At 47.0% G+C, this 22,429-nt stretch overlaps 1 protein-coding gene across 6 annotated transcripts in view; it reads right to left on the bottom strand.

The window, feature by feature from the left end:
• Positions 1-22,429, bottom strand: part of YLPM1 (YLP motif containing 1) — a 1,323,976-nt gene that overhangs the window by 996,047 nt on the left and 305,500 nt on the right. For all 6 annotated transcript variants that reach the window (XR_013600905.1, XR_013600906.1, XR_013600907.1 and 3 more), the window contains exon 7: positions 21,144-21,236. Coding sequence is in view for 3 of the 6 variants with exons in the window: in XM_078659897.1 (XP_078516023.1) it covers positions 21,144-21,236 (93 nt within the window). In the remaining 3 variants the exon portion in view is untranslated. The remainder of the gene's footprint in view (positions 1-21,143; positions 21,237-22,429) is intronic.

Below are 22,429 nucleotides of genomic sequence, written 5' to 3'. Positions count from 1 at the left end.
GAGACACCGACGGTGGGGATCGGTAACCGACATCAGCCGGTCACAGTCCTCACAGGGTTTAAAACAAGGCATCCCAATCGACACCATTCAGAGTTGAAGACTCGAAAAAATGATCAAAAGGGATCAAAAAAGTTTAGTCAAAAAATGACTAAGGTACCGCTTTTTCCGGATCTGCGCTGCTGTCGCGGAAAAAAGAAGAACTGACGTCAGCACGCGGAGGCGGCGTCTAAGTACTCCGACGACGTCATCCTGGCGCCCACGACGCCGACGACGGACGCGGAGCCGCAGACGACGCCTACCGACGCGCAAGGGTACTGCTACGCAAAAATTTCCGGATCCAGTCTGACGCCTGGGGATATTCTAAGGTAAGGAATCTAATACTAACCTGTTTCTTTCAGATATGGTGGTTTGCACTTCTTGTTTATGTGAGAAGTTGGCCTGGTATATGATGTTCACTATTCTAGTGAACACCTTGCACCAGTCCACACAAACCCTTATGGTGATGGTTGTAAGTCAACCTTATAGACCAGCTATCCTAGTGGTAGCGTGGACAGAACAGTCTTAGGCTAAAAGACTCTTGAGGGCGTGTAAAGCCAGCTGTTTAACCATATGTAACCCCTTGAATACCAAATGAAAGGACACCACACAGGATATATATAAAATATATATGTATTTATTTACTAACACACTCTTCTGAACTCTTTATGAGGTCAGAGGCAAAAGCACATCACAAGTTACTTAGTCAGAATACGTTAAGTTGCACAAAATACAGTTAGGCCCTAGGGGCGATGCAAACCATATACTAAGAAAGTGGTACCACGTCACGAGAAAAGGAAAGGCCTAGGGCCTAGAGAATCGCTGGAGCTACACTAGCTGAACCTTAGGTTAGGAGTAGGAGGCCCACAGGCAGCGCGTGTATTCTCTTTACACACACGCGTGAGTCAATGTTAAGTCAATGGGAACTTAGAGTTTAGAAAAAGAAGGATTTAGGAGACTTCCGGTCTAGCTAGAAGGAAACAACTAAAAACCCAGACACTTGGATAGTCAATACCCTTGGGAGCACCGAAGTACTCGCGTTACCTCACCCACAGGAAGCGGGTGCATAGGTGTGAAGATGTGTCGGGTTTCGCCGTTGAAGTCTATGGAGCCTGTGAAGAAAGATGCTGCAGGCGACGAGGAGGAAGATGTCAGGGTGGATCTAAGGGCGGATCGAGGATAAAGAGTACCTGAAAGCAGAGGGGACAGAGTCTGGGTCACTAGCCAGTGACCGGGTGGAACCAGGAAGGAACCAGACTACGTCGAGGAGCAATCAGGTGCTGTAGTGAAGCTTGTCTCTTCAGCCACGCGGACCAGGAGGCGTCGAGGACGACCAGATGCTGGAGAGGAGCTGTCCCACGAAGGTTCTCGCAGATGGAGGGGTCGACTGCCGGATTGGAGTAAACCAGCCTTGGCAAAGGCAACCCACGCAGGATTCAAAGAAGGCTTCTGATGCAGACCAGCAAGGTCTGAGATGCCTCACCTTTGCAGGGAGGCAAGGGCCAGTCTGGAGCAACCAGACCATCGAGTTGGTTTCAATGGATTGTCATCACAGAGGCTACCAGCCAACGGGCCAGCAACCGGACAACGCGTCTAGCAGAACACAAGCAGAAGGGCCCCACGCAGAACTCGTGGAGTGTGGAGGGCTGATCTTCGGTGCAGGTGGAGCTCGGCTTCTCAATCCCCAGTGCACAGCTTCGAGGATACCTCAGGAGCTGCACAGTTAGCAAGTCGTGGACTTTTCAAGATGTCCGGTCCCACGTGTCTCGTCGCCTCCACGGATCTCAGCTATGCTGCAGACGTGAAGAGAGGGTCAGAGAGGTCTGGAAGTCTGGGTCTTGTCAGGCTCTGTGCTCGGGTCTCGGCGCGAGCGTCGACAAACAAAGCAAGCTGTTGATTTGCTGGATGGTGCCTGGTTGCCCAGGGTGGTCACTCCTTGGCCACAAGGGAGATTCTTCAGTCCTCAGCTTCAGCAAACGTCGAAGGTCCAGAGTTTCGTTTCAAGTTTCAGTTCAGGATCAAATCTAAAGTCTCAGGACTCAGCTCCTACCTTTATACAACTAAAAGGGGCTGGATTACTTTCTAGGTCCCTACTATGGGTGGGACCAGGAAGGGAGGTGGTTACACCCCCTTTCCTTTGTCCAGTTTCACGCCAGAGCTGGGGCTGTAGTGCCCCAGCAACCGGTTTGAACTGGGGTATGCATGAAGCACCTAGTGTGCCTCAGGCAGTGTCTCAATCTATTTAGCCCTCCCTGTCCCAATCCACAAAGTCCTGTCTGGGGTGGTGCTCGCACCTCTCCAGGCAGGAAACCTAATGTCCAAACCTCAGTGACTGGAAGGACTCCCAGCAGCAGGAGGTCAGACTTGTGTCTGTGGCAGCAGCGTCCGGACACTGGGGCTCTGGTTAACTTTAACCGGGATAGTCAGCAACAACATTTCTTCTTCCTCTAGAAGGGTGAAATGCTACCCCTGTCACCAGAATTGGCGAGGGGGTAGTATTCCAAAGCATATGACACCTTACACAACATGTTTAGATAAAGCCAAAGTTAGCATTCAACCGCGAGGATTATAATGCACTTAAGAGTATATGGTATGGCGATATCGTAGAACAGCTATAAGGACATGGTTCCGAAAGCTGCAGACAGGCTCAGCTCATGCTAGAGCACCATCTCACACATAGCCAAGCACTTTGCCTCCAGGATTGTTAAGGCCTGCCATAGGAGTGACTTATAGGTTACCGTGTGTCTATATTTAAGGGTAGATATGGAAATACTATACCTAAGCAAGGGGTGATTACACGACCTTGCCCCAGCTGAGTGATCAGCCAGTTGTGTCAGTTTGAGTGGCCAGCCAGGGGTGGCATAATACATGCTGCAGCCCCTGGTAGGCCTTGGTTACACCTATGCCCGGAGTACCTAAGGTACACTTCTATAGGGGCTGACAAGGTGAACCAATTCCCAATCGTGGATGTACCTAGAGTACATGGTGTGAATTTAAATCGAGTGCATCTGGGCTGTGGGTCTGATTAGCAGGCCCACAGCCACATCTAAGTCGAAAACCAGTAAAGCAAAAGCAAAAAGTGGAGGTGACCATAGGAAGCAGACCGTACTCTCCTACAGTTTAAACCCTGAAACGCTTAACCACGCATGTCTCCTAAGTATGACACTGGTATTTACAGCCCTAGATGCTGTGTCTGCGACATCTAGTGCGCATTTTATAGAGGCATTGGATATTAGCTTGCCTTCCTGTATAAGGTCAGTTGCTTGGTCTTTGTACTGATCTGGTAGGTGCTCAAGTAGTTTTTCTAATTGATCATAATGAGCCCTATCGTAACGAGAGAGGAAGGCTTGTGTGTTTGCTATACGGCAAATGTTTGTAGCTTGTGCAGCTATTCTTTTACCCGACGCATCAATCACTTTTGATTCCTTGTCAGGTGGGGGAGCTTCTCCAGAAGTTTGAGAGTTTGCCCTCTTTCTAGCATTGGCCACAACTAATGAGTCTAGTGGTAGGTGGCCTTTAATGTAGACTGGATCTGTGGGTGCAGGTCTATATTTTTTCTCTATTCTAGGGTTTAATATTCTAGTGCGTACAAGGTCTTAAATACCTCTGGAGCGTGTTTGATGATCATGGGAAGAATTTGAGCAGACCGCTGAGACTGCTCAAAGGTGTCTAGGAGAAAATCCTCCTCAATGGCATCGGAATGCATAGGGACTCCATGGTAAACAGCAGCTCTGTTTAACAGATGCCCAAAACCAATGGTATTCTCTGGAGGGGAAGGTTTTGATGGGTATGACTGCGGTTCAGGAATGTCAGACAGATTTTGTGGGTTTGTAAAATCCCATATAGGCACATTTTTTGGGGTGTGAAAAGTCCCATATACCCTCATCTACATGGTATGAATCAGGTTCTTGCATGTCCTCCCATCCACCCAAATTGTATTCATCATCATTCTGTTTTGGGGAATGTGATGATAATGGAGAATGTACAGGAGAGATTTGAGGTGATATGCGAGGATGAACAGGAGAAGAAGGAAGAGGAGGTATGGGAGAGGAAGGGTGCATAGGAGATGTTGCACAGTCCTTTTTGGCAGGAACCACAGGTGTGGGTGGTGTATCTGCTGGTCTCTTCTTGTGAGGTGTAGCACCTACATGACCTGTCTTTGGGTCTATGTAGATTTTCTTTTGTCGAGGATCTGGTCGAAAAAGTTCCTCCTCCTCTACAACCTTCTTGGGCGTCGATTTTTTCGGTACCAGGGGAGGTTGTCGTGTGTCTTTAGCCTTGGGAGGTGTTATAATGTCCTGTGGCATAGTTTTCAGTGTCGAAGGTGTCTTTTTCGGCTTCGTAGGCATGTTCGAGGATTTGAGCACCTCGGAATCAGGCTTTGTGTTCTTCGGCGCTGAAGATGTAGAAGTGGACGGCTTTGGAGTCGGTGCTTCTTTCGGTTTCGGTACCGTACGTCTTTATGTTTCGTGCCGGTACTATTTTAGGCTTTGGTGCGGAAGGGTCATTTGGCTTCGGGGCCGAGGCATCTTTATTTTTCGGTGCCGATAGAAGAGGCTTGATTGGTGTCGAGGCACCAGAAGGCTTAGTTGTCTTCTTCGGAGCCGGGCTGGAAGGCGGGGCTTTCGAAGCAGGTATTCGGTCTCGACTGGGCCCTTTGGGCGGAGTGCTGACCTTTGCCTTCAGTTTGGACAGAATATGTGGTGCAGGGGCAGTAGTACTCACGCGCTGACCCGATGGAATGGAGTCATCTGAGTTGTCTGCCTCTGATACGATCTGGAGATCAGGTGAGTCTTCTTCGGGAACGAGGGGAGCCTCTTCGTCGAAAATGTCTTCCGGTGCTGGAGCTGATCTCCTCATTTCGTGTCGACGGGCTCTCCGATCCCAGATGGTTTTCTTCGATCGGAAGGATGCACAAGCTGTGCAGGCCGACTCGTGTTCCGGCGATAGACAGAGGTTGCAGACCTCGTGGTGGTCGCTATGTGTAAACTTTGCTCGACATACCGGGCATCTTTTGAACTGAGTTCTTTCCATGTGGTGTAGGCCGCACGGCGTCGGTAGGCCCAACGGCCCGCGTCGATGACCGGAATGGAACTGATGGCGTCGAAAGTATTGCAGTCGATTTCGAGGGTAGTTTGTAGAAGTTTGAGGAAGTTCTGCGCTTCGAAGTTGCTGAAAAGTGTTTTTCTAGCCGGAGCAGAGAAACTTTCATACGAACCCAGTGGCGGAAAAAAACTATCCAAGGATGGAGCTGATGCCCATGCGCAGTATTGTCCAAGGGAGGAGTCACCTATCTCGTGACTACAAAGACTTCTGAAGAAGACAACAACCTGCAATCATCCGAGCCCAACACCAGGTGGCGATCTAATGCATAGTGTACAATCTGCAGCTCATATGCCTTGAACATACATATTCCTTCACATCGTTCTGTGTCAGCACTCTACTACCTAGCGCCCACTGACGTATTCTATTTTTCTAGCAAATTTGCTGAATTTGCTAATGACCGTATATGTACCAATAGAATGCGCATATTTACTGTACCTTGAAAAATCGATCTTCGGAAACCTCTTGTGGATCTTTTTCACTTGTATCCAAAAATACATGAAAAATATAGCTGATTATAAATTGGCGTCTGATTTCTTGTGTCTCGAGTATTTCTCAGATTCTTTTCAGGCAGTTTAAATACTTTACACTTGTTTTGTGTAAGCTCTGCTACTCACAGCCACATATTCCCAGGGCTGAGCTTAAGGTGTTAGTAGGCGTCCTTAAAGTCTGGATACCATGTCGTTTCCTTCCCCTTTCAGAAAAATAACTTCTTGTTAGTGCTGTCATTTTGATCTTTTGCATCTTCATGAACTAGTTTATAGACCTCGCGTCCAGTATCGGTCTTAAAATCTTGTATGGTTTGGTACCAGAAAGTAGTTTGATTACACCCCTTTGAGTCTTTGATTCTTCCTCCTACTGGTGACTTGTATAAGAGCACTCTTTGTGAGTAGTCACTTGGTTGCGTGGTTCCCCTCTTTTGGGTTACCCCTTTTCCTCTCCGGCAGCCGCGAAAGAAGTTTGATAAGTATTGCGATTGTGGAGGAGTGCTAGCTGAAGGCTGGGTGAGTCGTTTGTGGTTGTATAGCTCCTCTTGAGGCTTTTTAGCTCTGGGTCCTGCCTACTCATAATATTCCCTTATACAGTAGGGCACCCATGCCTTTGTGGTTTCATTACCTTTTTTCATGTCCTGAAGGGCTTCATATACTCAAAACTGATTGTTTCCTCTGTGGCAAATGTCATTTCATAATGTGCCCATCTCTACTTTTGTCTTGTCTTGATGGTCTTGGTCAAGTATTCTGAACACACCACACGGACGTAAAAACTGGTTGTGAGAAAGTGCCATCTTTCTTGCATTGGTATGCCCCCACTTTTTTCTGAACTGCTGATGTGCTTTGACTGAGTGTGCCCTGGGCTCCTGCCAACCAGGTGCCCAGGGTCTGTGTTCCTTCCCTAAAACTGTATTGAAACTAAAACCCAACTGGCATCTCTGGCCACCTATCAGCCCCTGGTAAATGGTACCCTAGATACCCAGGGAATTGTGAGCTGAGAAGACGTCTAAGGGCTGCAGCGCTTACTGTGTCACCCTTAAGGGCCCTGTACCCTGACACCCACACACTGCCTTTGCAGGCTGAGTGTCCTGGTGCAGAACTAAACAGAGTCGACACATCCCTGTGTGCCATGCCCACAAACACTGCCCTGGCATACATCAGTCACCCCTCTAGCTGGGTGCACTATGCCAGTGGTGTGGGCCCAGGTGCATGAACTCAGTGCCCCTACAGTACCCAGGGCCATTCCTGGGCACTATAAGTGCAGCGATGCCATTAACAGTATATGGAGTATTACGAACTCCACAGCACCATGATGGCTGCACTGATATCAAACTTCTCAGCACATTAAACTCACACTGATGTCAGTGTGGGATTTAATGTCAAATGCACTACAGAGGGCAAATTAGAGTTTCCCCCTGAACCTAACCTACAATCTACGTCTTGTCTGAGAGGCTGCCCAGGCTGCCACACAGCAGACATGTTGCTGGAACCCTGGGCGGAGAGCCCCCGCTCTCCTGGGCCTGCAACAATGCACATCCTGGGCAAGGTGCTAAGTCTCCTCCCCAGGATGGCAGGGGGAAGCTTCAAAGACATGCCGCCTTTGTGAGCTGCTCCAGGCCACTTGCTGTACTCAGCAACTGGTCCCCACCGGTTCTGACCCCCACTCTGGCGGGAAACCCTACGTGAGGAAAGGGGGTGTGCCAGCCTGTGCCAACTCCACCCCTCAGGTGGGAGAGGCGAGGTGAAGCACAACTCCGGGCTTCGGCCATCTTGAGGATGGGGAGCCCTGCCCAATCAGAGATAGGCTCCTGCACCCTCCCACAGGAGGGGGCCCTTTTTACATTTCACTAAGGATTACGCAACTCTTCGAACAAATCCTAGATTTATCCCTAAAGTAGTGTCTCAATTTCAGTCAGTCACAATATCTTTATTTCGGCGAAATGCCATAAAAGAGACAAATTAAAGGTAAAATGCATTCTACATAATATCAAATTCCATTTAAATCCACAGTAAATCAGAATAAAAATAGTAATAAAATATTTACATAGGTTAAAAAAGAGATCATTGCGATTTGAGAAGTTTTGCCCTTCTACACCACATGCGATACAAAAACCTAGAGATTGTATAAACAATGGGCAAATCAGTGTTTGTTTTCAAAAGTCTATATACTTCCATACATCGACAAGAGCCCAGGTTCCTGCATAAACTAATTAGCTCATACTGCCGTATTATACGATAACCCTCACAGAAGAACAGCACATGTATGTCAGTCTCTTCTTTGGCAGTACATGCAGGACTACCCTTTTCCAGACCTTTTGTCCATTTATTTGTCACAGCATGGAGCGAGAGACATCCATGTCGAAACTGCAGGAAGAGTTTCCGAGCAAGAGTTGGTTGAATCACATCAAGCACAGATTCCATGGCATATGAACATTTAACCTCCAGAAAGGGAGATGTCCTGGTACCAACCCCGGGGTCTGTGTACAAATTCCTCAGGTGCACATCCCAATATCTTCCAATCAGTTTCTTACGTATGATTCTAAAACAATTAGTACTCGGATTTTCCCAAAGATCACCATAGCCTAAAGCGAACAAAGTTTGTTTAATATAGGCTATCCACGGATAGCTCCACTCCCAGGTAAACTAAGAATCTCGATTAACTCTTTTTTAAATATTGCTAGTTCAGGAGTTGTCCATATCCTTCGCCAATAGAGGAGTGGCCTACAACCATCCTCATAAGTGATAGGTCTGACGCCAAGATCTAGGCGCAGTGGGGTTAAAGGAGTGCTTACTGGGAGCCCAACTATTTGCCTGAGAAACTTGTTCTCTGTAGTCATAATCGAGTTGATGCTGGAATGGCCCCATAACTCCACACCATAAAGAGTAGCACTTCTTAACTGTGTTTTGTAAATTTCTATCACAGGACTTAAAGGTTTATGGTGCGTATTTCTAAAGAATTTATCCAGTCCCCCCGAAGTTTGAGTTAATTTAAGGTTTGCCTTAGTTAACTGAGGTCCCCAGAGCATCTTTTCGTTCAAAGTAACCCCCAGATACTCAAATTCCTGAACTCTTTCTAAAGGAACTCCATTCAAGTGGGGGCCAGGATGGGTGGATCTACGGGGATTGAAGACCATATACTTAGTTTTTTGGACATTGATCTCCAAGCCCCGGTCCTTACAAAAATTTAGAAATCCATCCAAAATGCTTTGTAGCCCCATAGGGGATTTAGAGAGAAGCCGCGTATTGTCTGCAAACATCAATGCCGGCACATGTCCCTGGGCCAACCTTGGGGCATCGATGTTCTTACATTGGCCCAGGGCATGCACCAATCCATTGATGTATATGCAGAAGGTTGTAGGGGCTAAGACGCACCCCTGTCTCACTCCCCTATTTACTGGAATAGGAGTGGTAAGGTCCCCATTTTTCCCATATCTAACTCTAGCGAAGTTCCCTTCATGGAGGCGTTTTATTATTTCTAGAAGATAGTGGGGAAGCCCCAATTCCCACAACACCCTCCAGAGAGCTTCTCTGGGGACCAAGTCAAAAGCACTACGCAGGTCAACAAAGACCACATATAGACTCCCTCGTTCTGACTTCACCGATTTCCAGTAGAGAAGCTGGAGCCTAAATACCTGGTCTATTGTAGAGGTTTTGGTTCTAAACCCAGCCTGAAGATGGGACAAGATTTCATTATCGTCTAGCCAGGTTTGAACACGATCTAGAATAATTCTAGCGAAGACCTTTTGAGACACGTTCAACAGACTAATAGTTCTGTAGTTACCTGGGAGTAATGGAGAACCTTTTTTATATATGGGGACGACCTCTGACCCTAGACAAGATGCTGGTAGATCCATTCCAAGTAAAATAGCGTTAAAAATCACCCACAGAACGGGACCTCAAATTTTAGGCTCTTTCTTGTATAGTTCTCCCGGGACATGATCTAAACCTGGTGCTTTTCCTAGGATAATCCTATTAATTGAATTTACAACCTTATTCATAGTGATCGAGGGAAAATCTTTATCTATACTGGAAGAACTAGTGGGTAATGTGCTCTTATTTGTACTAATACAATGCTCTAGGGCATAAAGGGCCTGGTAATGAGCCTCCCAACTCTCTGCTGCAATATTTGAGTCCAAGGGTATCCGACCTTCGCTACTTCCCGTTGCAACTAAATTCCAAAAGGCCTTCACATTCTTACTTTCCAAGGCACTTTTCATCTTGTCCCATTGTGCAATTCCCCAAGTAATCTTAGCGTCAACAATACATTTTTTATACTGAGCACTTGCTAAATTAATAGTATTTTGGCATCTATCTTTAATTGCCACAATAAGAACTTTCTTGGCCTTATTACAGCCTTTATCAAACCAAGTCACCTTTTTCTTACTCTTTCCGCTTTTAGTGCAAGGTCTACAAAATGCTTCCCTCAGCTTACAATAGATGGTATCATTTACTGTCCCAACTTTATTTAGTGATTCAAAACTTATACCAGCACCTTTAAAAAGCATCACAAATTCAGGGATAAGACTCTCATAAAGTGAGATCAGATTTTGTTCACACTTCTCCATCTGTATCCACTTTACCTTTCTCTTATTATTTGAGAGAAAAAGACCTTCCCTAGTGGACGACTCTAGATTGGTAAGTTCTCTATCTATGGGGAGCATTAGGGATACTAGGAGAGCATTGTGGTCGCTATCATACCTAGAGAGTATGCTGAAATCTGTAACCAGGAACCATCCCCTGCATTCAATCAGAACATAGTCCAGGATTGACTCATGGCCTATCCTGTTATAGGTACAATTCCCCGCAGTATCGGAACCAAATCGACCGTTACAGGCTCGAAGTGAGTGTTTAAGGGTCAGGGCTTTTAATTGTAATGCCAATGGGGTCCGTGCCCCGATCGGGTTGGTGCTAATCTCAGGAATTGCCCATACCTCATCCTCTTCCCGTCCATATGATTCATCAAAGTCTTTGATTGGATCAAAGTGGCAATTTAGGTCGCCACATACAAGAATCAAGCCGTCATCTGGCTGTCCCTCTAATATAGCATCTAACTGTTTTATTGTGTAGGACTCCTTACCACTCTTTACAGGCCTCGAGTACATATTAAGTAGTTTTATTTTAAAATCTTTTTTGAATGTCAAACAAAGACTCAAAATATCAGGCCCTCTCTGACCCTCCATTGAAATTTCACACCCTAAGTGACTCCCAATCCATGTTATAAGTCCTCCCGAAGGTCTTCCCTTGCCATTAGAGATAGCAGGAATAAAAAAGGAGGCAAAACCTTGTCGTTTGAATTCCTCAACAGCCCAGGTTTCCTGGAACATACATATGTCACAAGAGTATCAGTTTTTCCCATTCGGGGCAGTTCAGTTTACTTTTTAGCCCTGCAATGTTCCATCTCAATTTCACTTAAATGAACCGGTAAAGTTAAGAGTTTTCTTCCCGGATCCATCCACGCCAGCTGAGAGAACATTACACTGGCTTGACGTTAAGCGTTGTTTAAAGTTCTATTTACAGAAGACTAAGGACATCAGGCGATCCAACCAATTGTTCGTGGCCTATGGTCAAGCCACACTTGGAACTGCAGTAACAAAGGCAACAATAGCCAGATGGCTGGTTTCTACGATTCATTTCTGGCATGAGAAGGCCAACAAACCTTTGCAGAGAAAGGTCAAAGCGCATTCTACCAGGACTATAGCAGCTTCTGCAGCATTGTTTGCTTGAGTGACTTTGGAAAATATATGTTGTGCTGCGACATGGAAGAATGTTCACACATTCACGAAGCACTACTGTCTGCAATCGGCACAACAGGACGATGCAGCGTAGGACAAGCGGTTCTTCAACATCTTTTTCACTAAGGTGAGATTCAGGTATTTTGCCCTGTATATGCTGCAATGTTTCATGTGACATATTATATGTTTATTCCTTTAAATATATGCATTTTTCTTTGTTTTTATAACCTAGACTTACTTAGGTAATGTTTCTTGACATGGGTTTTATTTCTTTGAAGGCATATTTAGCTTACTAATGTTCCCGCCTTCATGGTTGTGTTTTGGGAGTTTATGAATGGTCTCCCGCCATCCGCAAACGACACTGTTTTTAGCTTACTGCTTGCTATTCTGATTCAGGCATGTGAATCTATGAAAGATACCACAATGCTGGATAAGAAAACAAGTTACTTACCTGTAAGGACAGTTATCCAGTAATGGCATCTTTCACAGATTGTTCTACACATGAAAGGGGAGAGGGCCAAAATAGTTTAAACTCCTATACCCCCGGCCCCCTAAGGTAAACCAAATGATCACACACAAGGGGTATATATAGAGTGCACGACTACAACAAAGGAAAATTCTCCAATTTGCAAAAACTGCCCTCACTCACATACCGAAGTATGTGACATGCTTCATCATAGGGCCTGCTACAAACGCCCTGGTGTAGCCACATCCAGGGCGGAGCATTAAGGAAGGGGAAAAAAATAATAAATTCCACGTTACAAGACGTACAGCACAATCAGTCAATACGTACAACGAATAACATACATGAGTGATAGAACGTGCAAGTGAACACCTCGTGGATCTGCTGTTAGTGCGACGAAAGAGTGCAGTAAGGATGTGTTTAAAACTGATTAAGGGTGCCAGTAGAAAGAATTACTTTATTAAACCCAATTTTGATACCCTTATCAGGATTAAAAAGAATGAAAGAGGATGGGAAAATGTCTTGAGAAAATGAGGTTCCTCAAGACTTCCCTCCTACCACTGCTAAAGTCAACATGTTTCGACCGGTTCAGTTGTGCCCCGAGAGGTCACTTCGGTCTTCCTCAGGACTGTCGCAGTTAAATCCACTTATATCCCATGCCGTATTTCGGTCACTGGGTTTCCCGAATGGAGTAGGTCTCGTAAATCCGTACTCTTCCGGGTCTTCCAATCATTCAGTGGAGAAAGAGACCCCAAAGTTAAGGGGAGAACATTCACGAGTTTATGAACTACACAAACTTGAACTGGTGTCCGTCAGGGGGGTCTGCCCGTGAACACAATCGTTCAGTTAGGCTAGCCCTGCCCAAAGTAATCCTGTACCTTTAGGCACCGTGTAGATAGAAGACGCGTCCTGGTAGAATGCGCTTTGACCTTTCTCTGAAAAGGTTTGTTGGCCTTGTTATGCCAGAAATGAATCGTAGAAACCAGCCATCTGGCTTTTGTTGCCTTTGTTACTGCAGTTCCAAGTGTGGCTTGACCATAGGCCACTTCGGTATGTGAGTGAGGGCAGTTTTTCCAAATTGGAGAATTTTCCTTTGTTGTAGTCGTGCACTCTATATACCCCTTGTGTGTGATCATCTTTCACAGATTCACATGCACCCACCCTCCTCCCCGGCGAGACAGTACGTACGGTTTGTGATTCATGATTCCCATTTGTGATAAGAAAATCTGAGGAGAACTGCCTCTGTTGGGAAGGTTCTACTGGGTGCTGGAAGCTGATTGGGTGGAACTATTTTTTAGTTCCTTTCATATAATGATGTAGATAGGCTACTAAGATTTAGGCCCTTGGGCTTTCTTTTAGCCTACTACTGTTATTTGCTTAGGCACTGCTTTTGTATTTTACCGTGGGACTCCCGCCACGAGGAATGATTCAGGCATGTGAATCTATGAAAGATACCGTTACTGGATAACTGTAGTTACAGGTAAGTAACTTGTTTTCTTACTCTCTAAAGTGGTAGCTTGGTCGAGCAGTAAGGTAGTGTCAGAGGACAGTGTTAAGCATTTGATGTACACACTCAGTCAGCAAATGAATTTACACACTCAAGAACAGTACTCTAGGCCAATTGTTTTTCTATAAAAAAATATACTGTTTATTTTTAGAACCAAGCAAGCCCGGAACAGGTAAGCATTAAATACTTTTCAGTAATAAGTTACTGGATATAGTACTGTTTGGAAATACAATAGGAATAGTACTTTGATTTACAGTGGAGCAGTAGAATGCAACACTTAGCAAATACAGTACATTGGAGTGAATAGGCTTTTTCAATAAATTGCAGGTAAGTCACTTTCATGTTACTTTTTCTAACTCTGTGCTGGATACCTAGATTCAGCACTGGGACATTTCCTGTAAACAGGTGAGTAAATGAGTTTGTTAATTGTGCGATTTTTAAACAATATTTTCAAATTTCAAAACTCAACACTTAAAAACTTTTTGGAGCTGTACATTAAAATGAATAGGCTTTGTCAACAAATTGCATGTACGTTACTTTTACATAACTTTTTCTAACTCAGTCTGGATGCCTAGATTCAGCACTGGGACAGGTCATGCAAACAGGTGAGAAAACACGTTTTGGTTATTTGTATGATTTTTAAAGAATATCTTTAGTTTTCAAAACTCCACACTTCGTCGTTTTTTGGAGGGAAAATTGTCAATGGTATCCTATGGAGGAAAAACAGGTTATCGGTTTGCAGGTAAGTAAACGACTGTGAAAGTTAAGGTTCTGGGGTTAGACTCAGGGGTCTCCAAGGGTCAGTGACACACTGGAATTGCACCCTTAGTGGCACTAGGACGGCCGGTTGCACAGTGTTGAGGCCCGATGTTATCCTATGGAGGATGGGGGTCTCCGGTTGGTGGCTGCTGGCAAGCAGGCCACGAGGCTGTGGGAGCAAAGCTCTTAGGGTATAGCGTAGGGCAAGTTGGGGACCAAAGTAGAACCAAAGGTGCACCCTCAGCTGCTGTAGGGCGGCCAGGTGCAGTGTGCTGTTTTGAGGTCGGTTGCCCTGTTTCCAATGAAGAACCTTCGTGGCAAAGAAACAGTGCAGGCTCAGGGACAAGGATCTTCCAGGTGGGACCACCACTTCGAGGGGTAAGTTGGGATGTTGAGGGTTGGTTAGGCACCGTTGGTTTGGGCACACAAGGCCGAGGGGCGTCAGGTGCAGGGATGCCTTGGGACGTTGGATTCTCTTATCCGCTCTGGTCGCGGTAGGGGGGTCCTCTGGATTGAGGCTGCAGGCATCGTCTGGAGGCTTGAGGCAGGTCGGGTGTCGCCGGATCTCGGGTTAGTATTGCCGGGGGGAACCTCCTGTTGGTATTTTTCCACTCATGCTCGGGCCGCGTTCGGTGGGTGCAGAGTGAGCTGGATTCGCTGTTTCTGGTTGGTATCGGAAGCTGCAGTTTGAACAAGTCTGGTGTTCACTGGAGATTCAGTCTTTGAAGTGAAGGCAGGCAGCTCCTCCGGGGTTTTTGAGGTTGCTGGCTGTTGAACACACCAGGGTTTTGCAGGAGCAGGTTCGAGGGGAGAAAGGCTTGTATGGCTGGGGCCAAGTCAGTGGGCGTCGTCCTCTTGTTCGCTCTGCACGGCTTTTCGTCCTTATCTTCTTTTCTTGTGGTTTCTGGATCTGCCTTCTTGGTTCAGGGCTTCCCCCTAAATACTCTATTTAGGGGCGTTTTAGGGGGTTTTGAGGTCAGTACCCAATGGGCTACTGACCTTAGGGTGACTACAGCCTTGGTGTGCTCACCCCACGTGGGGAGTGAGCACAATTAGTCCTGATTGGGGAGTGCCTGTCATCTGCAAGATGGCGAGCACAGGAGAGTGAGCTACAGCCCGCCTCCCCCACCTGAGGGGTGGAGTTGGCAGAGGTAGGCACATCTCCTGGGCTGACTAGTTTTTCCCACCTGTTTTCCCGCCGAAAAGGAGGGGAGACAGAAGGGGGCCTGCTCCTGATAGCAGGAGAGGCTGGGGGTCGCATTGCAAAGGCTGACCGGCCATTGAAGCTCCCCTGCCACAGATGGTTCTCCCTGGCCTGGGGGAGGTGTGAACACCTCCATCCAGGAAAGGCTTTGTTTCTTGCCTCAGGGAGCATAGGCTCCCACGCTAGGGGTCAGAAACATGTCTTGTGGTGGCAGGCTAGTGTGTACCAGTCAGGGACCCACCAGAGGCAGTTTGTATTTCAGGGGGCGTCTCAAAGATGCCCTCTGTGTGCATTTTTCATTAAATACCACAATGGCATCAGTGTGGGTTTAATGTGCTGAGAAGTTTGATACAAACTTCAGTTTTCAGTCTAGCCATTATGGTGTTGTGGAGTTCGTAATAAAAAGCTCCCAGCATCATATACTCTTAATGGCAGCACTGCACTTACAATGTCGAAGAATGAAATTAGACACTGTAGGGGTACAGGGCTCACGCACCTGGACCCTCGCCACTGGCATAGGGCACTCAGCTAGAGGGGTGACTGATCTATGCTAGGGCATTGGGTTGCAGGCATGGCACACAGGGATGTGACATGTCGACTTCACTTTGTTCTGCACCAAAACATGCGGCCTGCCAAGGCAGTGTGTGTGTGAAAAGGTACAGGGCCTCCAAGGGTGGCACAATAAGTGCTGCAGCCCTTAGAGGTCTTCCCTGGTCATGGTGCCCTAGGTACCTATGGTACCATTTACCAGGGGCTGACGTGTGGCTAGAGATGCCAATTGGGTTAGTTTTGGGTAAAGATCACAGGCCCTGGGAATCCGATTGGCAGGGACCCAGGGCACACCAAGAAAACTTGCATCAGTAGACTGGCAAAATGTGGGGGGGTTACTGCAACAGAATAGAAATATGAAAAAGTCCCTGTTTTACCACAAAATTGGGAGAAAACACCTTCCACAAGTTAATGCAGAAGGACTCACAAACCCTTAGATACCATAACCACACATGTAATAATTCACAGTAATAGATGAAATGAAATCAATAAACAATTAAAATGATATTTAGAAAATTGTATAATTTATTATACATTCATAAAAAATTCTTTCTTGTGTCATGTAAAACAATTAAAAATGTGTAAATACACAAGGGTTATACAAAAGTTTGACAACTTTTGTTTATAACCCATGTGTAAAGACTTTTTTATGAATGTATAATAAATTGTACAATTTTCTAAATATCATTTTAATTGTTTATTGATTTCATTTCCTCTATTACTTTGAATTATTACATGTGTGGTTATGGTATCTAAGGGTTTGTGAGTCCTTCTGCATTAACTTGTGGAAGGTGTTTTCTCCCAATTTTGTGGTTGTGAGAAGTTGGCCTGATGTGCAGTGTTCACTATTCTAGTGACCACTATATATCAGTCCAAACAACCCTTATTGATGATTGGTTGTAAGTCAACCTTATAGACCAGCTATCCTAGTAGCATGGATACGAGCAGTCTAAGGCTAAGACTCTAGAGGGCGTGTTAAGCCAGCTGTTTTACCATCACATTACCCCTTGAACACCCAGTGAAAGGACACCACACAAGTGTTATGAAAATAAACAGTGTATTTATTAGAATCACAACAACCCTGTACTCTTTATGAGGACAGGGTGCTAGGCACACAACAAAACTCTTACGAAAATACTTTTAAGTTAGCACGTTACACAAATGCCCGAGGGGCACGAAAAACCATATACACTAAAAGTGGAATGCGAATTACTAGCAGGTAAGTAACAGTTCTAATAGGCTTTGGAATCGCTAGGACTGGACTAGGGAATCGTTAGATTACTACTAGGAGGCCCAGGGGACTCGGGTGCAGAGTGTGCACTCTCACGCGGGATGCGGGACAAAGTCTATGGAGGCTAGTAAAGGCAAAGTTAGTGTTCACGGGCGAACCCGACCTGGTAGGAAGAAAACGACAGTGGATCCTGACCCTAGGATAGTGAGGCTATGCTGGGACTCCGAAGTTACCTAGCCCAGGGGCTGCAGCTGCATAGGTCTGAAAAGACGTCGGGAATCTCGTTGCCGGACCAGGAGCCTGGAAGGAAGAAGTTGCTGGCAGGTGCCCAGTGAAGGAAAGTTCGATGGATCCAAGCCTGGATCAAGGAAGAAGAAAACCTGAAAGCAGAGGGGACCAAGTTCTTGAATCACTAGCCAGTGATTAAGTGGGCACCAGGATGGCACCGGGCGAAGTCACCGCAGTCAGGTGAGTGGGCGCTGCTGGGCTCTGCAGTCTCTCGGACCAGGAGGCGTTGTCGGCGACCAGGATGGAGGTGCGAGCTGTCCCACGAAGGATGAAGTCGTTGGCGTCGAAGTTACCCAGGATTGGGCAACAAGCCTTGGCTAATTCAAGCCCACGCGGTGGACTCAAAATGGCGTCTTGAGTGGACCAGGAGGGTCCAGGGTGCTCCTCTTCTGGGAGGGAGCAAGGGCCAGTCTGGAGCAACCAGACCAGCAGCAGAAATGTCGTCGGGCGTCGTCAGGAAGGCCACAAGCCAACGGGCTAGTAGCCAAACAACGCGGTGAGCAGCAGAAGGCAGAAGGGCCCCACGCCGATCGTGGAGATGCTGGGGGGCTGCTCTTCGGTGCTGGAGCTGCTCAGGGTGGGGGCTTCTCGGACCCCAAAGCACTCACCAGGAAATTACTCGGTGGGCTTGCTGTGCAGAAGTCGTGCAGTCTTGGCGATGGCCGGTCCCTCGAGGTCTCGTCGCACCCACGGTTCTCAGCTGTGCTGTAGAGGTGGGTAGAGGTCAGAGGTGCCAGGGAAGCCGGGTCTCGTCGAGCTGGGCAGTCGGATTCCGGAGGAAGGACGTGCAGCAGACCGCAGTGTTCTTAGATGGTGCCTGCGGATGCAGGGTGACTACTCCTCAGCCACAAGGGAGAATCTTGAGGAAGAAATCGTGAAGTCCTTTCGTGGAAAGTGGTATCTTGATTCCAAAGATGATCTGATTTGGAAGGGGGCCAGTCTCTCTCTTTATCCTGTAAAAAGGGGCTGGCACGCGACTAAGTCCTGCCCTAGGGGTGGGACTAGGAGGGGGGTGGTTACACCCACTTCCTTGGCGGGCTTTTCCCCAGCACAGGGTCTGGAGTGACCCTGGAACTGGTTCCAGCCAGCCTATGCACAGTGAGCACCGGGGTGCCACGTGCAGTCACCTTCCTCTAAAGCCCTGCCTACCTACAATACACAAAACCCTGTCTGGGACGGTGCTGGCACCGCCCCTGGCAGGAAACCCTTTGTCCTTATCTCCTGCTCTGGGAGGACTCCCAGCAGCAGGAGGGCAGACTTGTGTCTCGGTGGCAGCATCCATTTTGTGGATGCTAAGGCTCTGTCTGACTTTTAACCGGGTTATAGGTTACAGGCATGTCGTGTCCCTCTAGAAGGGTGGAATGCTAACCCCGTCGCCAGAATTGGCGAGGGGTTAGTATTCCAATTCGTATGACACCTTACTCGACATGTTTTGATAAAGCGATACCAGAGTTGGCACATAACCGCGAGGATTATAATGCACTTAAGAGTATATGGTATGCGATATCATGGAAACGGCTAAGGGATAGATCCCGAAAGCCGCAGACAGGCTCAGCTCATGCCAGAGCACCATCTCACACGATTCCACGCACTCTGCCTTCAGGATTGTTAAGGCCTGCCATAGGAGTGACTGATAGGAGATCTGTGTGTCCATTTTAGGGTTAGATATAGGCATACTATATCTACAGCAAAGGGTGAGTACACCTCCTTGCCCCAGCTGTCGTGCAGCCAGTTGTGTCAGTTTTAGTTAGTCAATCCAGGGGTGGCATAATACATGCTTCAGCCCCTGGGAGACTTCTGGGTGCACCTCAGCCCTGGGTACAGGGACTTGGAGAGGGCCCAGTGCCAATTCAGTACCTGGGTACAATTTGGATAGAGAGAACAGCTAGGCTGTGGGTCTGATTAGCAGGCCCACAGCCAGGGAAAGTCGTAAACCAGTGCAGCAAAAAGCAAAAATCTGGGTGATCATAGGATTGCAGACCCTACTCTCCTACAGTGGTAAAACAGGGACTTTTTCATATTTCTATTCTATTACTCCTTGTCCCTTATTGGATTCGTAAGGAGACCTCCTTATTCTTTTGACATTTGTTAGTTACTGCAACAGAAACCCACTTTCCTACAACGACCTACCTGAAAGCCTCTATCTGCTGCTGGGTCCATGACTACTGAGGAAACCCCGGGAGCCAGAACCAGCCACTGGGTGGTTCCAGGCTAGGACGGGGTAGTAGACAGGTCCTTCAAATGTAGATTGTTATTTTTGCCAAAAGTTGGATCGATGGAACAAAGATGAGCCCCACTAGGATTTTCTGAGTTTACTGTAACAACTCTGCCTCATCTTCAACTTGGTCGTAGGCCATGGACACCAAAAGCAAACAGCATAACAGACACCTGTCTGCTGCAGTCGGAACACCATTTGAAGACTACTGTTGGGTGGAGACACATCTGTGACACATGGTCGTGAAAAACGTATGGAGCTGCTTAAACATTGACAAATGTGAGAGCAGCAATCCAGATTCACATCAATGAATGGGGGAAGAAAGTGACTGTCAAGGTGGTGCCTATACAGCTCCATTCAGTAACTTTAAAAGTAGTGTGAGGCAGCCGTGAATTCTGACTCGGTGACCTATCGGCACACAGGAGCAATTGTTACAATAAGTCCAGATCAATTATGGAATTTAGGGGGAATTCAAAAGATGAGGAATCTGTGGCTAGAAGTATCCATCAGAACAAGTGTGATTTCACTAAAATTGTACACTTTAATTACACCTTATAGGCAAGAGAAGTTATACGAAAACTGCAATCCGGATGAGACAACTAAAATGAATAGGGCGCCGAAGCGTGCTTCGGTGTCGACATGGACTGCTTCGACTTCGAGCTTTCCTTGACCTGGTGCTTCGGTGTCGATGTGGTCGGTTTATCGGAACCGGAACCACTATGATGGGGGACCGAGTGTTTCGGTTTCTGTTTCGTTGCCGGGCTCGAAGGCGGGGCGTTGGAAACTTTTTTCGGTTGTCTGACCGGGCTCGAGGGCGGGGTCGACACCGTGCGGGGTCTGTTTTTCGGTAAAGGGACGTCGTCACTCACGGTTTGTTGGACGTCGATTTCCTCGACGTCGGACTCGTCCGCTTCTGACCCCGCCTCGTCGGCCTCTTCTTCCTCCTCTTCTGGGTGCTGGTCCTCGAACAGCTCCGGGATTGCTTGTGACTGCATTCTCGATACCTCGTGTCTTCGGGCTCGACGGTTTCTAATCGTCGACTTTGACGAGAACGCTGCACAGGCCTCACAGTCCCTGGATTCGTGTTCAGGGGACAAGCAGAGGTTGCACACTTCGTGTAGGTCCTTGTGTGGGAACTTAGCACCACACGTTGGACATTTTTTGAATGGAGTCCTTTCCATGGACCCCGGGCTGGACTACGTCGAGTTTCTCGTAGTCGTCGTCCTTCGAATCGCGTCGGTATGGAGTGAAGTCGCGTTCGATAACGATACCGTCGATTTGGAAAGGAATACGCGCCGGTTATAACCTTCTTTGTTGAAGTCGGTCCGGAGCGCTTCGATCCTCATCCGAACCCGATGGCGGAAAAAAACAATCTAAGGATGGAGCCGATGCCCATGCGCACTAACACAGAGAGGAGGAGTCACCTATGACGACAAAGACTTCTCCAGAAGAAAAACAAAGTGCAATCATCCGAGCCCAACACCAGATGGCGATCTATTCATAAATGTACCATCTGCAGCCCATATGCCTCGAACACATCACTACTAGTCTAGAACAGTGCTTACCTTTCTCACCAGGTAGTAAGTCAGATTGGGGCTCCTGACGCAGGACAAGTCGCTCACTGTAAGCAATTTGCTCCATTCCCCCAGTTGATAAATCTAGAAGTATTAATAACAAATGTAAAAGCTTCAATGCAGAGACTAATAAACATAATTAACATACCAATTGTTCATTTGTCTGTCAGCATCTGAAACCTGCACCACTAGCAGACCGCACTGCTGAAGACATTCTATCATGACAAACAGCTTACGTTTTCGGATTACAACAATGGCATTTTAAAATACTATTTCATAAAAAGTTCCGAAAATATCATTGGAAATATACATTTTATAACTTTTAAAAAGCATGACAGATAGGTATCAACATTTTTGCCTATGTTAGTTTTGAGCTTCTAGATTTAGATGCTGTGCATTATTCCACTATCACGTTGGTGGGTCTGGAAATGGTTCTTTACTCAAATGTTTAAACTCACTTTTTGCGACAGTGGCCATACTTCCACAACCTCCGATTAAGAGATACATTTTACATGCTTGATACCAGTGAAAACATTGCCCATAAGTAACAATGTAGCTCCCCTTCTTCGTGTGTCCATGTTATAACCACACACATTTTAGTACCGAACTGATTGCACAGTTGGAATTCTGTCACAATCTGGCAATAGCTTTTTTCCTAGTGACCTGTTACTCGAACACATTAGGTGGATAGAAAAAAGAAACAAGCATTTACAATGCAACAGTTTCGCCTTTGCAAAAGTTAGAGCTATTGTCATTGTAAATGACAACATTTTTATTTATGTGTTGGTTTTGAAAACAGATAAATGGCATTGTCATTTACAATGACAATAGCTTAATCTCTCGCAAATGCCACACACACACACCCCCATGGAGTCCCCCCCACACAGCGCCCCCCACACGCACACATAGCCCCCCACACACACCCACACAGAGCCCCCCACACACACAACACAGAGCCCCCCACACAGAGCCCCCCCACACACCCACACAAAGCCCCCCCACACACCCACACAAAGCCCCCCAAACACACCCACACAGAGGCCCCCCCCACACAGAGCCCCCCCACACACTGTGAGCCCCCCTCACACTGCGAGCCCCCCCACACACCCACACAGAGCCACCCCCGACACACTGCGAGCCCCCCACACACTGCGAGCCCCACAAAGCACATATTACTGTAACCATTTGAGGCGATAATAGGTGCAGTAACAGCAATATGCACAGCATGATCACAAATGTGCTTCCCTCATGAATTTGTAGGCATGGGCCCATGGAAA

This window comes from Lissotriton helveticus, chromosome 9 (genome assembly GCF_964261635.1).
Source record: "Lissotriton helveticus chromosome 9, aLisHel1.1, whole genome shotgun sequence".
In the NCBI taxonomy this organism is placed as follows: domain Eukaryota; kingdom Metazoa; phylum Chordata; class Amphibia; order Caudata; family Salamandridae; genus Lissotriton; species Lissotriton helveticus.
The sequence above is the reverse complement of the archived record's forward strand: the minus strand, read 5'-3'. Positions and strand labels throughout refer to the sequence as shown.